Raw genomic sequence first — 21,575 nt, 5'->3', positions numbered from 1 at the left:
GAGTAACACGCAGGAATGAAATGAAAAGCATCACTTGGGGAAAGCAAAATAGATCTTTAAAGCTCTTTCAGTTATAATAGCGATGTTTCTTTTGCAAGCTAAGGAATTTTATTTTTTTAAACAAAGTGCAGAGTTGAGTGGTTTATTTAGTTTTTGAGTCTGCAAAACACATGGAGATGAAAGAAATATTTAGCCCTTTATTTCTTCGATTCTTACAGTATTCCAACACTGTAGCTGCATGCTCCAGGTCAGTTGGTAGGGAAGGATGGAAAGGGTTGGTTGCAATCTCTCTTGGTGTATCTACTTCCTTACAGAACAGAATTTTGCAAGGACCCAAGAGCCTCCCAAACTGGACTCAGGTTTCAGGCAAACACATATGTAGATCATATAAAAGTCAATGGTTCAAGCTCAGTTTCACTTTGAGATTTTGAGTCTTCTTGCACCTGAAACTCCATGCAAAGCCAATGGTACCACTGAAACCTTGGTGAGGGCTCCCTGAGAACAGACAGGTGGATATTTTGGGTCTGACCCTGTAAACTGGAATTCTGAATGGGACAACGCATCTGGATAGGTTGCGCCTTCTTGCTTCTCACAAAGAGGGCTAGCTCTGGCCTGGTGGCTAAAATTTCAGCACTCCACACCCACTCTCCAACCGGCTACTTCCTTAGCATGTAGCACAATAGCTAGTGCACCTGTCTGGTGTTTCCCGAGCGAAGGGGAGCGGGTTATAGGTCACCCTCTGGGGACAGGACACTCACATGCAGCAGGCTGAGGAGAAAGGGCATTTGCTGGTTCCAGATAACGAGGTATCTCTTCAAGGACGCTGCTGCCATTTTGATCCTCACAGGGAAGCAGAGCTCCTTCTCACGCACCAGGCAGAGAATGGCTGGAGGGCAGAGGCAGGCTGCAGCAGCTATGGGTATGCCAACACCTTCATGATGGAGCAGAGCTTAACTGCCTTTAAGGAGAAACAGACTGTGCTGGACCTCCCTCAAAAGAACCACCAACTGTCATGCAACATTAGTCAAAACTCAGATCTAACACCCATCTCTGCCACTGTCTCTGCCACTGACTCCTTGTGCGGCCTCAGGGAAATCACTTCATCTCCGTGCCTCAGTTTCCCCACCTGTAAATCAGGGCCATTAATATTTCCCCCATTAGACAAGAGTGATATGCCATCTCCTAAAATTTTCCCCCAAATCCTTTTTTTTTATTTTTTGGATGGAGAATGGTTTTCCCAGGAAACACAAATGTGAAAATAAGGTTGAACTTCTTGCCTTTTTCAACTGAAACTTGAAATTTTTTTCAAAAGAAAATGTTTGACAAAAATGAAAACTTTGGTTTTGTCCGAATTTTTCTTGGAGGGAAAAAGATCATTTCCCAAAAAGGTCCAAGAGATGTCCCAACTGAGCCTATTCTAAGGTACAGAAAATGGCTGACTCATTAAGAATGGGAGTTGCTTTAGAGACGTGTGCTCCATCCCCTTCTCCTGGTTTTCTTTGCCAACTCTACCTTCCTGTGTCTCAGACATCCCAGAGGATCAGAGCTGAAGTATTTATGCCCAGTGGGGCTGAGGCTTTGAAAAAGGGAGAAGGATGTGATTTGGATGAACCACCATTTTCACTCCGAAAACTCTGGTTGTTTTTTGGTTTAAACCTTAACAGACCTAAGGTTCATGAAAACCACCGGCATGAGAAAGAGAGCATCAAAACGGATCAATAAATAACCAGCACAGTCTATACACTCTCTGTATAATGCTGCTAACAAATATGGCTTAGATGTTCAAGATGCACAGAACTCCCCACACCTGGGTCCGTCCCTAGACAGCTTGTGGGAATATATTTAGGTACTGAATAATTGCAGATAAAACAACATACCTGGTTATTTTTCAGTGGGAAATCATGTCCATAACTTGCTTTCACAATTATTCCCCTAGGATGGGTCCTTATCTACACTAGACCTCAAGGAAATGTTCCTAACTTATGTTTCTGCTTAGAGCCAACATTCCCATAGGAACCAACAGGCATTCCCTTTCGTAAGGGCAACGCTAGCTCTGTGTAAGTTTCTAGAAGGCCACTCGCCACTCTGGCAGCATTATCTGACACTGAATGGGGCTGGGGGCCTTCAGACCTCCTCTTAACAGGAAAGTGGAGGAGGTTTAGACCCAATCACATATGAGCAGGTCACAATTCTAAGGGGAAAAGCAGAAGTGTATTGTAAGATGGGAGCAAGGGGCATTGGCAGAGCCGTGCATAGGCAGCCCGGCTTTGGAACAGGTTAGGCTCAAGAGACATTAGCGAAGTTGTAATGGGGGGAGGGGTGTGTGGATAGGGAGAACCAGGACGGGAACAGAATGCGGGGAGGTGAGGATTGTGGGGCACGGGCACATCTGTGTGGGGGAAGCTTCCAGGGAACCTGCCTACACTAAACCTCATTTTCTTGAGCGTAGTTTGTAGTTTAAGTTGCTACAGCAAGCCACAAACCTCTCTCTTTTACCCCTCCAATATATATATATTTTAAAACTGTTACATAACCTTTTTCCAGTCAGACTCATTCCTACCTGCTCCCCTGTGCATTAGAGATTACCGGCTTGCTGCATTTTCATCAGCAAAACAAAAACAGAAAAATACTATTATGGGAAATGGCTCTGCTAAGATGGAACTTAATAGCAATACGACTTTTAAAGTACCGCCTATCCCGCTCTCCTAGGAAGAATCCCTTCCAACCTCACTCTAAAATGACATTTTCCCAGTGGTAATTTCACAAGCACTCAGGATTGCTCTGTCACTGTGCTGCATGTTCCTTGCAAAGGCAACATTTTCCGACAACAAAGCTGCCTGTAGTGGAGAGCAGAGCACAAAGCTTTGTTTTTCTTCATATGATGGGAACGAAGAGGGAGAGAAAAGAATGTTGCTTTAGCCCTGGGAGTTTTGGGCACTGGGTGTTTCTTGGCATGCAGCACAGTTACCACTGCACCAGTGCAAAATGTGCTCCCACAAAAGGGCTGACATTTATTTAAAAAAAGAAAAAGTTAGTCTACTTCGCCCGGGGCTACTTGATGTAAAACTTAAATCAGACAACAGACCAGCCTCCAAAATCAGTACCTCACTATTCCACTGTGCACTGTACTTGTCTGACTAAAACGGATTCATTATCACAGAATACAGCCAGGCTTAAAGCATCAAATAGAAATGCTGGTCCCTCTCTTTCCAAATTCAGGCTGTCTGTAACGCTCCACCTCCCCTGGCTTTATTGAAAGTTTCATCCTTTTAAACTTCATCTTCACCCATGAAGGCAGGTCAACATCTTAGGGAGGGCACTCAGCTTCAGCTGAGCTTTTAGACATACCCTTCTGTGCTGTGGCCGGTGGACCGTTCAGTGGAGTCTCGGATGCTGCTTTGGCGTTCCCTAGTCCAGTGGTTCTCAAACTGGGGCCGCCGCTTGTTCAGGGAAAGCCCCTGGCGGGCCAGGCCGGTTTGTTTACCTGCTGCGTCCGCAGGTTTGGCCGATCGCGGCTCCCACTGGCCGCAGTTCGCCGCTCCAGGCCAATGGGGGCTGCAGGAAGCGGCGCGGGCCGAGGGATGTACTGGCCGCTGCTTCCTGCCACCCCCATTGGCCTGGAGCGGCGAACCACGGCCAGTGGGAGCCGCGATCGGCCGAACCTGCAGACGCGGCAGGTAAACAAACCGGCCTGGCCCACCAGGGGCTTTCCCTGAACAAGCGGCGGCCCTAGTTTGAGAACCACTGGACTAGTGCAATGTGGACTTCACAGCCCGGGACACTAGCGGAAGAGCCAGTCTGTTAAGTTCACCGCCGTGAATGGCACTTCAAATTGGGATCAGGAGAATGTTATTTTACTCTGATCTCATTTGCTCCCTTTCCTGGGTGGGGCAGCACCCCAGTGCACCAATGGCAGAATGGCCACTTCTTCAAACCCCCTTTTCCTCTGCCTAAATATTCCAAGCCTGGACATCATAACTCTCCTACTCCCTTACACCCTGTGTAGGCCAGTGTTGGGTCTACACTAGGTGTTACATTCTGTACTTCAAAACAGTACCCTGGAACCCCCATATTCAACACTGTCATATAATTATGATATACTCTGTACAAAGTATGCCTTGTGAGCTATCATTTAAAAAGTCTTGATCTGTTGAACATTAATATCCTGTTGGATTGTATGTCCTGTCATTGTATGGGAAGTTACGAAGTTTTGCTATGTGTGTGTTACTGAAATATGTTGGCGGTTGGGAACACCCACAACCAGCCCTTCAGATACAACAATGGAGCAGCCAGACACGCTGATGGCCCACTGAAGAGAATCCACACTCTCAAGGACCATCCCAGGATCTGTATACAGTGGAGTCGTCTCAGAGATAGCAGGGAGACAATGGAGACTGCTTGACTCACATCACATCGTAGCAAAGGGTCTTTCCAGCAAGCTGGAAGAAACTATCAAAGAGGGGAAGTGACATTATCAATTGGCCTCACTTTCCCCCCACAACTCAACACCTGGAAACACATCTGGAGGACAAAGACTAACAAGGGGAAGGTGGTCCCAGGCTGGAGATGAGTTCCAGCCTGTGTACTGAAGATCTGTGACCAGCTTGTACTATCAGGGTGAGACACTGCTTGAGTCAAATCCTATTTAGTTTATAGAACTTAGACTGCAAACTTATTTTATCTCTTAGGTAACCAACTTTGATCTCTATGCTCACTACTTATAATCATTTAAAACAGATCTTTGTGCAGTTAATAAATCTGTTTTATATTTTACCTAAAACAGTGTGATTTGATTGAAGTGCTTGGGAAATCGGCTCAGGGTACAAAGGCTGGTGAACATTCACTTCCCTTTGTAGAAGTGCCGAACTTAATGAACTTACACTGCTCAGGCTTCTGACCAGGGCAGGCCGGTACAGCCCTGGGGTGCAAGGCTGGGGAGCTGGGGGGAATTGGCTGGAGCCTCTCTGTTGTTGGTTCATGGCTGGGAGAAGTATTCATGTAACTCAGTTGAGTGTGTCCCTGTCTGTGTAAGTGAAGCACCTGCCAGAAGTTTGTGGCTTAGCAGCAACATCACAGTGTGAGAGGGAGCCCAGGTTGGTGGGACACAATCCAGGTTGCACCCTGTGAAGACCTGTCACGCTAGTAATCAAACTTTGTCAGCTTTCTGTCTGGTCTTCCTATTGTGGTTTTTACTCACGAAAGCTCATGCCCAAATAAATCTGTTAGTCTTTAAGGTGCCACCAGACTCCTTGTTGTTTTTGTAGATACAGACTAACACGGCTACCCCCGATACTATTATTCTTTATCATCTGTATCCCAGTCTCTCTCAGTATGCTCCGTATAAGGCACAATCCCCTCGCCAAATAATTCTGTCTGTGCAGCACCTTGCACATTTTGGATACTACTATAATAGAAGTAACACAAATAATAGATAAACAACAATATAATTTGAAAATGGTTCATTGGCTATATCTAGGCTTGGAAGGAATCGATTTTTTTTGTAAATCGGTCAATATGTGTAAACATTGATTTCACCATAAACACCCAAACGGGCAAAAAAATATTTCCATTACTAATAATCGAAATCTACAGAACTTGCTTGAGCACCTAGAGACCCTTACATAATTGTCCGACGCTCCCACAACTTCATGCCACTGAAAATGTAAATCGATAAAATAAGTAAAAATGCTTAAAATTAAATGCAGATATTATCTGTTAAAATTGTAAAAAATAAAAAATGAATTCTGACAAGCCTATTTCCAGTTGTTCTTCCCTTATACCCCTTGCCCAGGGTGCTTTGATATGAATATAACACAGCAAGATATTAATATCCAAGCAGAGAGATTAGATGCAAAACTAACTTATGTTATACTATTAAAATGTTTCCGGTTTCAGTAAAATTGGCTGCTTATAATCAACATTGTTGTCTATTCGGAAGACAGTTAAGGCTAAAAATTTAAATAAATGAGAACAGAGGGTTATAGAAGATTTAAAATAGACTGTGGTTTGTCATTGTGAAACAACACATGTGCTTGCTTATAAGATGAACTGCATCAAGGTCTGATTGGAAGAAATACTCAACACAACCTGCCCCTCTTCCCCACCCCCACTTCTATTACTGGACTTACAGATCATACTACTCACATGATGGGAAAAAATAGCAGGGATAAAATATGTCTATTTCCCAGCTATCTGTATATTTCTGGTCTATTTTATATACCCACATATCATATAGTCTCATACATGCTTCATAAACACTCATGCATTATGTGTATTTACACACATATATTTGTTCATACAAAGTATACGTGAGCATTTAGACACATCGATAACATTTGTTTTGTTTGATTTTAACAAAGACCACAACAGAACCCTTTTTTTAGGGACATGAACAGCATTCTGATAAAATAAGGTTTGGGTATAAGAGGGTTTAAGTTAGCGGGTACATGGTTTAATTTCACATACAAGGAAGTTTCTTATCCCCAGGATTTGGACAAACGGGCTTCGACTTTACACTTCAGGCTCTAGAAGCCTACGAAACCTGCAGAAGGACGCCCTCAAACATGCACAGCCCGGAGTGCTACTTACAGAGAATCAGCCAGAGCCTCCGTTCATTTCCAGCTACAATGAAGCCTGGCCATTAGCTAATGCCCCAAATTCTTACAGTCATTCCTCGGTATCGCACACCTGAGCCCAACCCGCCCCCCAGCTCAGGCCAGCGGTTAACAAAACCTAGCAGCAGAGGAAGGCTGAACTTATCTTTCCCCCCTCCTAGGCCTGCTCCACCTCTCAGGAATGCTGAAAGGAATGCAATTTATTCTTTTTTAAAGGCACGTAGCAGCTGGGATTCTCACTAAAGAACAGAGTGGAGCCAGTAGAAGCAGCACCCTCTCCTGGCAAAAATGCCGCTTGTTTCAAAGGTTTGTCTCTATATGCACTAACAAACAACCAAAAAAAGCTGTCTTGGTTAGCTGGACGCTGGCTTAGCAGATGAGTCACAGCAGCGAAGAGACAACACCACTAACATTCACTGTGAGGAAGCCAGCGAAATGCCTAGCAACCTCTATTTAAAGGGATGAGCCGCTCGCTGCTTGCAAATGAATCCACTGACACTGGCGAGAGCGGGCCTGTGTTTGTGTCTGTCTCTCTCACTGCTGGGAGAGGGAGTGCGAGGAGCGGGCCTCTTCTAAGCAGTTTCCTGGAGGAAGGACCCTTTGGAGCAGCACGTTTTCCAATGTACAAAATGCCAAAGCAAGCCACCAGCAAAGCAGAATGCCCCTTCCCCTCCCCGAGCCATGCAGCCTGTCCATCCTCTGCTGACAACAGGTATGCCACAGAGGAATTATAAAAAGGCAGGGGCAAAGCCTCTTCCTGCACTGAACATCCCAGTGTCTCCCGTGCGGGTATATCAGCACCGCGGGAGCATTGGCAACTGCTATAGTTAAGGCTGCAGAAGTGTTTCCATTCTAACCTCCATTTTTAGTCACTTCTCGGAACCCCAAAACCCTCTCTTCGCCCAGCCAGCAAAGAGACACGTGGTACGTCTACATTGCAATTGGACTGGCTAGCCCAGGCCAGCTGACTTGGGCTTGCAGGGCTTGGGGTAAGGGACTTTTTAATCGTGGGGTAGACATTTGGGCTCAGCTGCAGCCCAAGCTCCGGGACCCTCCCACCTTGCAGGGTCCTATACTCCATCCCGCGTGCGAATGTCTATACTGCAATTCAACAGCCCTTTAGCTCAAGTCAGCTGGCATGGGCCAGTCATGGGTTTTTAACTGCAGTGTAGACATACCCTCACTGGCTCTAAATGTTATTACTATTCCTAACTTATTCATATTCATTATAGGGAGACAGTGTGCTTAAGTGATAGAGCACTGGACTGGGACTCAGGTGACATGGCTCTGCCCCTGGACCCCGATGACCTTGAACAAGTCACTTCATCACTCTTTAGGCCTCAGTTTCCTCATCTGTAAAATAGGGATAATGACACTCTCCTCCTTTATAAAGTGCTCTGAGATCTGCTAGTGAAAAGTACTATGTAAGACATAGATATTATTATTACTTGTATCACAGTTCTGCCTAGAGGCCTCAGTGAAGATCAGGTCCGTACTGTGCTAGGAGCTGCACACACATGTAGTAAGAGACAGTCCCTGCCCCAAAGAGCTTATAACCCAGTCAGGACAAAGGAGCAAGGGAGGGAAACCCTTTGCTGGTCTGCAGTTCAGGTAACTTGTCTGCTCAGACTAAGTTCTCCAAAAGCCCCTGCTGTGTGTGTCTCTGACAAACAATGCAACCAGCATTTCCAGTGGCTCGTCCTGATTTCTGAGCTCCCCACTTTGTTCTAACCGGTTTGGGGCATGGAGGAGCTAATGGAAGGTCTATCAAAACTCTCCCATGCAAAACCGAACGCAATTCAACCTCTTACCTTCTTTACAAAGGTGCATGGAGGCTCTTTAATAAATCTATGCGCCCTTTTTAGGGTAGCTAAGGCAGAATAGGGACATGACAGTCTCACTTGCCAAAGTTTTCAGCTGAGTCTTAGAAATGCTGGCTGAGGACGCCAGGCTAACCCTTCGTCTTTTAAGAAGCGTCATGGGATCTCTACTGCCCAAGCAGAACAGACAGGGCTCATCCAAACCCACCCACCACTCATCCAAACACCTGGACACTAAACCGAATCGTACCCCAGAACAGAAGGCTGAGTTGATTCTTTCAGGATTTGAACCTGTCGTTCAAAGAGCTCTAGGCATTTCAAACCATTCAAGTTGTCTTCTTGAGTGGTACAAGCACCAAGCGGAGGAAGGCCAAGGAGAAGAACAAGATGCCAGCACAGAACCTTGTGCAGCAGTGAACTCGCCATAAAGGGGTTTATCTACGAGACATCAGTGGTGCAGAGCTCATGCTGTTCCCCAGCCCAAGTGTGAATTTCACCCACAGAGTGTGAGTGGCAAAGGTGGGAACAGCATTTAGGTTCCCCAGGTCCCTGGGCAATGCTCTAACCGCTAGATCATACTACCCAACAATGAAGGTAAACACCACGTGACTGCTATTAGCTGTGGTCTATCTGCATCACAGCAATATATCTGAGGCAATGCTAGAGAGAATTGTTGACAGATTCTCATTTTTTTCCCCTATGCTGTTTATAATTTCTTCTTAGAAACCCGAAAACAAAATCTCTCTCTCCCCCAATCTGTCGATTTCTCTTTGGCAAACGTCGACTGCATTTTTCTTCCCATCTGGGTTTTTTCTTACTTTTCGGGTTGTTGTTTGTTTTTATATTTTTAATTGAGAACAAACTAATGTGGCAATAGCCTCTTTGTTTTTCTCCTTATTTGCCAAACATACCATCAGCCATGCCCTCACCACCTTTCTGGGAACAGGGTTTCCCACTGAATTTCAATTAAGAGGATCTTTCAAGCGGACTTCATTTTCCTGTCCTTTTCCCCTTCCCCTACCTTGTTTAAAAACATTTAATATATACGTAAAGAGGACTTAAACCTCCCCTCCCCCTACAGTGCTGTGAATCCAAACATGGGGCAGCACCGGGGTGTTACTGCAAGAAAATTAGAGCGTGAAACTAAGTGCTTAGGTTTCACTGTCCAAGTTGAGCACCAACTTTGCCTCGGTTTCCCCATCTGTAAAATGGGAATAATGATACTGACCTCCTTTGTGAAGCTGCTTTGAGATCAAGGGATGGAAAGCATCATAAAAGAGCTAGGTGTTACTATTATAAGTGATACTCCATAGGTTATAAAGGACAGATGTCTGGCCCAGATCATGAGAACAAGGTGCGTGGGTCTGAAGATAAGAGTGAATCTGATAGAAATCGTTCCATTGAACTCAGCTATGCCATCTTCTCAGGCCTCTTGGGGAGCATTATTAGACCTGTCCACAGATGGATGTACTACAACCTAGCTAGATTTCCGGCAAAGAAGAATTCTTTAGCCTAAAAATCAGAGTTTGTCATCAATGACCTTGTACAGTTTGAGGCAGGCCAGGCTAGAGGCCTGGAGCTCTGTCACTTGCTTTACCTTGACCATCACTCTAACATCCCCTCTTCTCAGAGAGGTAAGAGACAGAACAACATTTGCCAGGGAATCACCTAATTCCCCAAAGCTAGGACCACCCACGCTGCCAATTTCCCTGATAATCCTGGCATTTAAAGGCACTGAAGCCATGGTCCTCGCTCAAGAATGTTAACCTGCTGCCAGCCAAACGCTGGACAGGGTCTGTACACCCTACTGCAAGACCATATTCTATCTCTGCGCTTAGAAAGGCAAAACTTTAGCACCTGAATGTCTCACAGTAATTAACGTATTTATCCTCACAAGACCCCTCTGCTACTATCCCCATTTTACAGACAGGGAACTGGGCCACAGGGTAGATCAAGAGATGTGTCCAAGATCATGTGGCAAGTCTGTGGCAGGGCTAGGACTTTAAGTCAAGTCTCTCGAGTCTCAGCTCAGGGTTTTATGTAACAGTCCATCCCAGGATCCATCAGGACCTTGTCCAGGTGGCAAAGGAAATCCACAAGGAAAGGTGTAACATGTTTCACAGCACACTGCAGACTCCCTGAACCAGGTCCAGTTCCCATTCAAGTCAAGGGGAAGGGGCCTAGTGACTTCAGCAAGAGTTGGATCAAGCCCCGTGTCCCTTTAATAGCCTAGCATGTTGTGGGTCAAATATTCTCCCACTCGGGAAGCAAGCAGCTTCAGCTGACTTGGTTTTAAAGGATCTCATAAGAACAGCCAGACTGGGTCAGACCAAAGGTCCATTTAGCCCAGTATCCTGTCTTCCGACAGTGGCCAATGCCAGGTGCCCCAGAGGGAATGAACAGAACAGGGAATCATCAAGTGATCCATCCCATCACCTATTCCCAGCTTCTGGCAAACAGAGGCTAGGGACACCATCCCTGCCCAGCCTGGCTAATAGCCATTGATGGACCTATCCTCCATGAACTTGTCTAGATCCTTTTTGAACCCTGTTATAGTCTTGGCCTTCACATCCTCTGGCAAAGAGTTCCACAGGTGGACTGTGCGTTGTGTGACGAAATACTTCGTTTTGTTTGTTTTAAACCTACTGCCTATTAATTTCATTTGGTGACCCCTAGTTCATGTGTTATCACAAGGAGTAAATAACACTTCCTTATTTACTTTCTCCACACCACAAATGATTTTAGACTTCTATCATATCCGCCCTTAGTTGTCTCTTTTCCAAGCTGAGAAGTCCCAGTCTTATTAATCTCTCCTCGTACAGCAGCCGTTCCAAACCCCTAATAATTTTTGTTGCCCTTTTCTGAACCTTTTCCAATTCCAATGTATCTTTGTTGAGATGGGGTGACCACATTTGCGCGCAGTATTCAAGATGTGGGCGTTCCATGGATTTATATAGAGGCAATATGATATTTTCTGTCTTATTATCTACCGTAACCATTTCTTAATGATCCCCAACATTAAATAAGACCATAAGAACGGCCGTATTGGGTCAGACCAAAGGTCCATCTAGCCCAGTATCCTGTCTACCAACAGTGGCCAATGCCAGGTGCCCCAGAGGGAGTGGACCAACAGGCAATGATCAATTTTCAGAGTAACAGCCGTGTTAGTCTGTATCCGCAAAAAGAAGAACAGGAGTACTTGTGGCACCTTAGAGACTAACAAATTTATTAGAGCATAAGCTTTCGTGGACTACAGCCCACTTCTTCGGATGCATCCGAAGAAGTGGGCTGTAGTCCACGAAAGCTTATGCTCTAATAAATTTGTTAGTCTCTAAGGTGCCACAGGCAATGATCAAGTGATCTCTCTCCTGCCATCCATCTCCATCCTCTGACAAACAGAGGCTAGGGACACCATTCCTTACCCATCCTGGCTAATAACCATTAATGGACTTAACCACCATGAATTTATCCAGTTCTCTTTTAAATGCTGTTATAGTCCTAGCCTTCACCACCTCCTCAGGCAAGGAGTTCCACAGGTTGACTGTGCGCTGCGTGAAGAAGAACTTCCTTGTATTTGTTTTAAACCTGCTGCCCATTAATTTCATTTGGTGACCCCTAGTTCTTGTATTATGGGAATAAGTAAATAACTTTTCCTTATCCACTTTCTCCACATCACTCATGATTTTATATACCTCTATCATATCCCCCCTTAGTCTCCTCTTTTCCAAGCTGAAGAGTCCTAGCCTCTTTAATCTCTTCTCATATGGGACCCGTTCCAAACCCCTAATCATTTTAGTTGCCCTTTTCTGAACCTTTTCTAGTGCCAGTATATCTTTTTTCTGTTCGCTTTTTTGACTGCCGCTGCACATTGAGTGGATGTTGTCAGAGAACTCTCCACAATGACTCCAAGATCTCTCTCTTGAGGAGTAACAGGTAATTTAGACCCCATCATTGTATATGTATAGTTGGGATTATCTTTTCCAATGTGCAGTACTTTGCATTTATAAACACTGAATTTCATCTGCCATTTTGTTGCCCAGTCACCCAGTTTTGAGAGATCCTTTTGTAGCTCTTCGCAGTCTGCCTGGGACTAAACTATCTTGAGTAGTTTTGTATCATCTGCAAATTTTGCCACCTCACTGTTTACCCCTTTTTCCAGATCATTTATGAATGTGTTGAATAGGACTGGTCCCAGTACAGGCCCCTGGAGGACACCACTATTTACTTCTCTCCATTCTCAAACCACAGCACTCCCCTACCTCTTGTTTGATCACCATGAACATGCAACTCATAGTCCATCCCCACTATGACCTGTCTGAGCAGGAAACACTCAGACTGCCTTACCTGCACACTGAAACCAGCCTCATCTGTAGAGGGTGGTGGGGGAAAGGCACCAGGAGGCGCTGGGAGGTTCCCGAGATCATCTCCAGGAAGTGGTGGTGGTGGTGGTGGTGGCAGAGGGAAATCTACAACAGATAATCACAGGATTTAGGCTTAAGATGGTGCAAACGAGCCAACAAAGTTCATCACACAGGGAGCGGGGAATGAGGCCAGCGGTTAGAGCAGGAGACTGGGCAGTCAGGATTCTTGGGTTCTATTCCCAGCCGTTCCACTGACTCATTGTGCAACCTTGAACAAGTCATTTAACTGATCCGTGCCTCAGTTTCCCCCGGCTGCCAAAGGGAGTTTACATCATCCACCTATTTCACAGGGGGCTTAGGAGGGTTAATTAATGTTTGTAAATTGTTCTGAAATCTTTGGATCCAAGGCTTGAGGAGCCACATGCCAGCTCTTCTATATCTCTACTGCAGTGAACCCAGAAGTGCCTTTGTGACGGGTTGGGTCACAGAAACCCCCTTGGGAGCTGCCACCCAATGTACCAAGACTACCCCTGTTCCTGTTTTCCCTGCCAGCTCAGGACTCCAGCACCCTGTCTTGCTGAGCCAGACACTCCCGTCTGGCTCCAACACAGACCCAGGGTCTGAATCACTTGTCACAGGCAAGTTTACCTGAAAACAGCTCACAGAAGTGTGCTTGTCTCTAGCACTCAGATGCCCAACTCCCAATGGGGTCTAAACCCAAATAAATCCGTTTTACCCTGCATAAAGCTTATGTAGGGCAAACTCATAAATTGTTCGCCCTCTATAACACGGATAGAGAGATATGCACAGCTGTTTGCTCCCCCAGGTATTAATACATACTCTGAGTAAATTACTAAATAAAAAGTGATTTTATTAAATACAGAAAATAGGATTTAAGTGGTTCCAAGTAGTAACAGACAAAACAAAGTAAGTCACCAAGCAAAATAAAACAAAATGCGCAAATCTATGTCTAATCAAACTAAATACCGATAATTTCTTCACCAGTTCCAGAGCACTCCCTTTTACAGGCTAATCTCCTTTTAGCATGGGTCCAGCAATCACTCACACTCCCTGTAGTTACTGTCCTTTGTTTCAGTTTCCTTCAAGTATCCTGGGGGTGGGGTGGGGTGGAGAGGCTCCTTCTTTAGCCAGCTGAAGACAAAATGCAAAGTCCCTCCTATGCAAAGTCCAGCTCCAAGATGGAGTTGTGGGGTCACCTGGGCAAGTCACATGTCCCTGCATGCCTCAGCCTTTACAGGCCGAAGCCATTGTCCACATGGTATCTTGCATGTCTCCAGGAAGACTTCTTATGTGGGTTGGAGCATTCCAAGATGCATTGTTCCCCAAGTGTCTCCTGATCGGGTACTTAACCTGGCGAATTCCTTCCTAAAGAAGCTGACTAAATGCCTCACAGAACTTACTTAGAAACCAAGCCAGCATACAGCCCATATTCTTAACCTCAAGTAGAAAATGATATATGTGTACAAATAGGATGAATAGATATAGTAGACCATAACCTTTATGGAGATATGTTACATGGCACAGGCAGCACAAAACATATTCCAGTTATGTCCTACATACATTTATAAGCACACACACCCCCCATAAAGCCTTATGGGGTACACTGTCACAGCCTTAACCCCTTAGGAAAGTCTCAAATACATCCAGGGCAAAAGCGGATACTGACCACAGGATAGCAAGCCTCTAAAGGAAGCTGTGGTGTTCCTAAATCAATGCTCAGTGGACATACTGCCGCATGGGAGGAGTTACCTGCAAATCTACATAAAGAGAGAGATTTGAGGTCCTAGGGGATAGATTTTTTTTTCTTTTTTCCCCTTTATTTTTTTCAGATGCAAGGATTGGTAACAAAGCTGTGATTGTCTGTACAGCACCTAACACGATGGGGCCCTCACTCGGGTTTCTAGGAGCTGCTGTCATACAAACCACCAATAAAGAACAATACTACCTCTCGTTCAGATTACCCCGAGAGAGCTCTTTTCCTGTGTCTTAGCTGACATGGACACGTGACGGATGCAGAATGGTGTACAAGCAGCATGAAAGCCAGGGCATTGAAGGAGCTACGATGGGGGGAAATACAGGTTACTTTAACTCCGGCACTGAATTTAGTGTCCTGGGAGAAAGTTTACTGTAATTCTGGCTGCTCTGGGATAAGGCTCTTTGCTGGCAGCATTATACAGAAAGGCTCACGGCTGGCTCTCCTGTGGGCATTTGTATGTGTGGATTAAAACGAAAATATTAGTATTTTAAACCAATAACGCCGGTGTTGATCCAGGGGCTGCTGCGGAGTTTGGTCACTTGCAGACACCGTTTTAGTAAACACAGGCTCCCTCGGTAACTGCTGTCCCGTGTCCTGACAACACGACTGGCAGCTCAATTGTTTATCTTCCAGGTGAGAGCCGTGGGTGCAAACTCCAAGTTGCCAGGAGGCCGGGTTGAAAGCACTTCTCACAAAGCACTCGGAGGGGGCTCCTTACCCAGAGAAATGGGGGTGATCAGCTGGCTACATCCAGAACGCCTCTCCCCCGCTTTCACCGCAGTTTGCTTTCACTTTTGAACATCAGCAATGCACATGCACCCATTGTCTAACGAGGGGGAGGCAGCGGGCAAATCAGCAATAGGAGGGGTAGTGAGCAGGATTCAGGCTATGCGAGGTAGTGTGGGTGGGGAGTCCTGGGAAGTTGTGTGTCGGGTTCCATTATTACAGACTCTAGTAGAACTACAGAGCTGACCAGCTGTCTCACGCAGTCAGGTATCCTGTCTCAGAGAGGGACCAGTGCCAGTGCTTCAGAGAAAAGTGCAAAACCTCCTAGTGCACAATTATGGATCAATGCTTCCCTAACGGTAGTTTCTTCCTAACCCCATACACTCAGTGGTGGCTTACGCCTTGAAGCATGAGGGTTTGTATCTGCTATAAATTGCTATTCTAAAACAAGAGAGCTGGGAATGTTCTTATTATGCATAGAAATGTCGTTATTTATGTATTATGTAAAATCATTTCTTTGTATCGGTGTTAAATGTGTTTTAAAATGGCATCATGTGCCCCCTTTGCATTGATCTCAGGGATAATTTTCATGTTGTCAGGGATCTTGGGGGGGGGGGGGGAGGGATCATCTTGCACTGATCCATTGAGCATCTGTTAGCAGTAGCTGGACAAACCTATTACCTGTAACACTGAAGCACCTACGTAACTGAACCAGGGATCAGTTCCTCCCTGTCCTAGGTGCTGTACAAGTAAAGGATGGTCCCAAAGACCTTCCTGCAGGTTTGGGCAAAGGTGGACCTTGACTCTTCCTGTGTCTTCACTTTCCTATATTACATAAATATGACCAGATTACAGCTCTGAATCTTGTTCTGTGTTCATAGATTCATAGATTCTAGGACTGGAAGGGACCTCGAGAGGTCATCGAGTCCAGTCCCCTGCCCGCATGGCAGGACCAAATACTGTCTAGACCATCCCTGATAGACATTTATCTAACCTACTCTTAAATATCTCCAGAGATGGAGATTCCACAACCTCCCTAGGCAATTTATTCCAGTGCTTAACCACCCTGACAGTTAGGAACTTTTTTTGTTTGTTGTGTTTGTACAGCGCCTAGCACAACGGAGCCCTGGCCCACAATAAGCACTCCTAGGCAATACAGGAATACAAATAAATAATTATGACTCTATTCAGAGGGAGAATTTCCCTCTTCCTGGGCACTTTTACACCTTCTTTGTAGGTAACCCTGTGGCCCCACAAATAAGGATCAGACATACCAAGGGTGTGACACTTATTCTAGCTCAGCCCACAGGACAGCTCCCCCAGTGCTTAACCTGTCTGGTGCCCCATGCATCGCTTCTGCTCCACCAACATGGCACACCCTGGTGTGCACCACGCAAGGACTCGCCCTGCCACGGCCAAAGTTTGCAAAGAAGCAGAATATAGGCCCAGACTGCCTTGGATTTTGTGTCAGAAGGGGCACAATCCACCTCGGGACAACACCACAGCCTGTGTCAGGGGTTTGATCCCACGTCCATTTAACACCAGTGTCCATTCTGGTCTGCAGCTTGATACATAGATTCATTGCCGCATATCCTTAGCTGGTGGAAATTGTCAATGGCGTTATGCAGTTTATACTGGCTGAGGATCTGCCCCATAGATTTTAAGGCCAGAAAGGTCCATTATGACCACTCGCAGTCTGATTTTCTACTTGATGCCAGGACCAGAGAAAGTCACCGAGGGATTCCTGCATCGAGCCCAGCACTCCAGGTTGATAGCAATGCCATCTCTTTCTCCCAGTGTCAGACACAGTTTCCCTCAACACTTTTCGAAGAGAAATCTCTTACGATTCCTGAGAGTTTTGCACAGGGAAGGCTCCAGGCACCAGCCCAGCAAGCAGGTGCTTGGGGCGGCCAAGGGAAAGGGGCAGCACGTCGGGCTCTTCGGCGGCGGGTCCTTTGGTCCCTCTCAGAGGGAAGGACCTGCTACCGAATTGTCGCCAAAGATGAAAGTGGCGCAGTGGAGCCGATCGCGGCTTTTTTTTTTTTTTTTTTCCATCGCTTGGGGCGGCAAAACCCCTGAAGCCGGCCCTGGTTTTGCAGAAATCTTTTCCTTGCACTCCCCCGTAATTCAGACACCGGAGTAGAGTGTACCTCTGTCTCAGTCTCTCTTCTGTCACGCCAGTCGCAGAATCGCTCTTCTTTGGGCTTGGACCATGCTGTATGCCTCTCAGCTCCCACTTCCAGCTCAGTCATGGATTCTCTACACAGTCAAACAAACCCTCCGCCTGCAGTTTAGTTTATAATGAATTCCAGCCCAAAGTCGGCTGATCCGCCTGCAGAACCTGTCTCTTCCAAGCCCGAGACCTTTTTCCCCAGACAGCCACTCTCAACTCCAAGAGAGAAAAGGGAGGTAAGGAACCGCACTGTCAGCTTCTCACTGCTGGGTTCCAACAGCTGATCACCATGTGAGTCACCGTATGGCACTCTATTACACCAAAGCATCATCTCCATTTTATTTCCAGATGTGACAAAGCAAAGTGCACTGAAATCATGCCTACATATCTCCCTCTGTGTAATATGCAGACACGCACCCTGTCTGTTTATACCCCTCTCTTTCAACCTCTACCAAGCTCCTCTCTTTCTCGTCCCCCACACTCCTGAAGGAGCATTCAGCAGCAGTGGCCAGGCAGGTCCGATCCTGTGATATCTCAATGGACATACCTTGACATTCTCTGGCAAAGAGCCGTGGTGCTTAAAACGTTGCTATGCCTGTACAGAGGGGATAACTGGAGCAGAAAAGAGCTAAGTGACTTGCTCAAGACTACACTGGAAATCTATGGCAGAGCCAGGAGAATTCCATCCAGTGCTTTAACCACAAGCCTACCCTTGATACCTGAATCATCATTCATCATGATGACATAAGGCTTTTTTATATATACCTCCTGGCTTAATTTCAGATCCCTGACAGCCACCCACAAATCCTCACCCTTATTGCTAGGCTTGGAAGGATTAGGTTTGCACTGGTAAATGTTGGTAAACATTGATTTCGCTGTACACACGCAAACCAACAAAAAAAGATTTCCATCCACCATCATCGACATTTACAGAGGCAAAGTAAGAAAAACACTGCTTGAGAACTTAAAGAGAATTTGATTTAAGAAGATTTACTTTGTATACTTTGACATGTGATGTTGATCCCTCTACACCGCATAATTTCATGGCACTGAAAAAATAGATAAAAATTGAAGAAAAAAATTGCTTAAAAAGCAAACATTGATCTCTGTCAAAATCTGAGAACATTTAAATCAAATTCTGCCAAGCAGGGCCGGCTCCAGGCACCAGCGCAGCAAGCAGGTGCTTATGGCGGCCAACGGAGAGGGGCGGCATGTCTGGATCTTCGGCGGCGGGTCCCTCAGTCCCTCTCGGAGGGAAGGACCTGCCGCCGAATTACGAAGCGGAGGCAGTAGAGCTGCCGCCAAATTGCCGATCGCGGCTTTTTTTTTTTTTTTCCTTTCTTTTTTCGCCACTTGGGGCGGCAAAAACGCTGGAGCCGGCCCTGCTGCCAAGCCTACTAATTGCCATGGAAGTAATTCTGTATGTTTCAGTAAAATAGGGTTTTCTTTTTCTTTTCTAGTATGTTTTAAAAAAAGAAATTTAGACATTGCATTATCGTACTTGCCAAACATAAATCCAAAGAATACACACCTGAAATGAGAAAGGGGGCCTTAAACTTCCTGGGAACATTTGGATTTTTGCCGAGTGGGTGCCAAGTTAGCATACCAGACTCCTCTCTCACTCACAGGCCATCCCTGCAAACACAGTGAAGCCTATTGGGTGCTGATGGGCTGTAAACACTGCTTGGCTATGAGCATTTGCAGGATCGGGCCTATAAAATCTGCTCCAGTGTTTTCAAGGGGAATCTGTTTGTCAATCGGGAATCGAAGTGCATCAAAACAAATGGCCTCCACTGGCTAACACAATTGTTACTGTGAGATTCTAGACCTGGGAAGGAATCGCAGCGTGGTAATTTCCAGACACATGTGAAGGTCCGCTTGCCTGGTCAGAACAGGTTGTTTGAAAAATCAAAACAAAACATCTTTTCTGGAACAAGCAATAACTTCTTAATGAAATAAATCAACCAGCAAAACAAGATTTGTGCTCATGTGCCCAAATCACTGACTGACATCAGAAAGCTACAGGATTAGATGTTTTTCATTAGTCTCCTATTATCATGAGTACTTCTAATTCCGAAGTCGGTTTAGTGCTGGTTAGAAATATCCGGAGAAAAAACCTCTTCTGTTTATTCTCAGAACAGAAAGACCAAGGGCAATGGCAGAACAAGATTGCTCCCTGCTGGTTCCTCCCGCCCCCTCCCCATGTGCTTCAGCTCTGAACGGATCATATCTAAGGATGAGAATGAGGGGATAATGCAGGCTCCAATGCCAAGTCCTTAGCCTCTGCCAAAAAGGTCAAACAAAGGGCCAATTAGTGGCAGTTTGTTATGGTGGTTTTTATAATTGTGGCATATTGAAAACTGTGCTGGAAATTGCAAGCTATCGCGGAGAGAGAGAGAGAGAGTTTTCCTGGTCCTGTCTGGAGGCTAAGGGACTCTGTGGGGAAGCAAGCAACTAGAGTCAGCCTGGAAACAGCCAGATTAAAGCAAGGTGTGGCAAATTGTGCCTCTCTGTCTTAGGGAGCAGTCTGCTTTGTCTCTCTCTGATTTAGGGTTCTTGTGTATTATTGTTCTGAATTCTAAAAAATAAATCTTTGTAACTTTGCAACCTTTCAGCAAGAGTAGTGTATGTTATTATCTAACTTCTCTCTGGGTATACCACGAACATGACAGGAATGTGATCACTTATGCATTACCCCTGATTCATTTCACATCAGCCAGAGAACCTTCAGAGTACTTACTCTTGACCACTACTAATCTCTCTCTCTCTCGCACACACACACACACACACACACACACACACAATTATTCTATAGTAACAGTCCCAAAGCACTGCACTACTGCAATGTACTACAGTATTATTAACAACAGTTTATATATGCATTGTTCTGGATTTGAATCAGTGACCTTCCGGTGTGACTCTGTATCCTATTTTCAATCCTATAAGCCATCAAGTTTCCAGTATAAAGAAGTATCCGAGGAGTAGCAGTGTTAGTCTGGAGCTGTAAAAAGCAACAGAGAGTCCTGTGGCACCTTTAAGACTAACAGATGTACTGGAGCAGAAGCTTTCGTGAGTCTGACGAAGTGGGTATTCACCCACGAAAGCTTATGCTCCAATACATCTGTTAGTCTTAAAGGTGCCACAGGACCCTCTGTTGCTTTTTACAGTATAAACAAGTCATAGGATCACTGGCCCTTTGAAGGGAAGATGGGCCAGCCACACCTGTGCCATAATTAATTAACTGCTTCCCAGGGCTAAGATGGTCAGGTGATAACTTAATGGACCCTCAGCCTTATAGAAGGACAGAGACCAGCCTGCAGTTGGAACCACAGGGAGTGGGAAGGCTCCGGAAGAAGGCACTGAGCCAGGATTTGCAAGAAGTGGAAACAGGGCTCAGGAGATGGACTGAAGAGAATCCCCGAAGGGCAGAAGAATCTTTGTTGTTAGGACTCTGTAGTTTGGATGCTTGCTACCCTGGAAGGGATTAGGTTTGTTTGGGACTTGGTCAGAGCCACTTTTGCAGCACAGATTGGGGCATGGAGAGGCAAGACACCTCCCACCTCAGAAAGGAGCCTGAGACAGGGAGCATGAATAGTGCCACATTCACCCAGTAGGGCATGCGACAGGGAGGTCATCAGAGAATTTTTGTTGCTGCTGATGTTTTTTAATGTATGTTGTTTGACCAGGACGATGTAGCATTTTTTTGCCTGGAGCATTGTAGAAAGAAACAGACGAACAGTCATTTGAGCCCACATTTATACACACAACACAGTCACATGACTGCATATTATTTGCATGATCTACCTAAACATGCTAATTCAGCCTGTGATTAGTACATTAAACTAACATACCTATCAGAGTCACTCTTTAGACTGCCATGCTCTTTACCAGCTGTTAATCTTCCCATGTTAACGACATTTGCTAATCAGCTACTGTATTAATAAGCAGCTAAAAACAACTGGCTAATTTCACTCTCAGCATTTAAAAAAGGAACATTGACGCTGTCAGATAGTTGCACTAAAAATTTACTGCACCACCTGTTAGCTGAAATATCGCTTTTATGGATTTACATTGTATTAAAAGGTCACTGGCTGTTTAAGACTT

At 45.5% G+C, this 21,575-nt stretch overlaps 1 protein-coding gene across 12 annotated transcripts in view; it reads right to left on the bottom strand.

Annotated features, from left to right (window-relative positions):
• Window positions 1-21,575, bottom strand: part of LPP (LIM domain containing preferred translocation partner in lipoma) — a 433,528-nt gene that overhangs the window by 207,426 nt on the left and 204,527 nt on the right. For all 12 annotated transcript variants that reach the window (XM_054039565.1, XM_054039572.1, XM_054039570.1 and 9 more), the window contains one exon: window positions 12,779-12,900. In XM_054039565.1, the coding sequence (XP_053895540.1) occupies window positions 12,779-12,900 (122 nt within the window). The remainder of the gene's footprint in view (window positions 1-12,778; window positions 12,901-21,575) is intronic.

Source organism: Malaclemys terrapin, chromosome 9, assembly GCF_027887155.1.
Source record: "Malaclemys terrapin pileata isolate rMalTer1 chromosome 9, rMalTer1.hap1, whole genome shotgun sequence".
Taxonomy (NCBI): Eukaryota; Metazoa; Chordata; order Testudines; family Emydidae; genus Malaclemys; species Malaclemys terrapin.
Note: the sequence above shows the minus strand (reverse complement) of the source record. Positions and strands in the feature narration are given on the sequence as shown.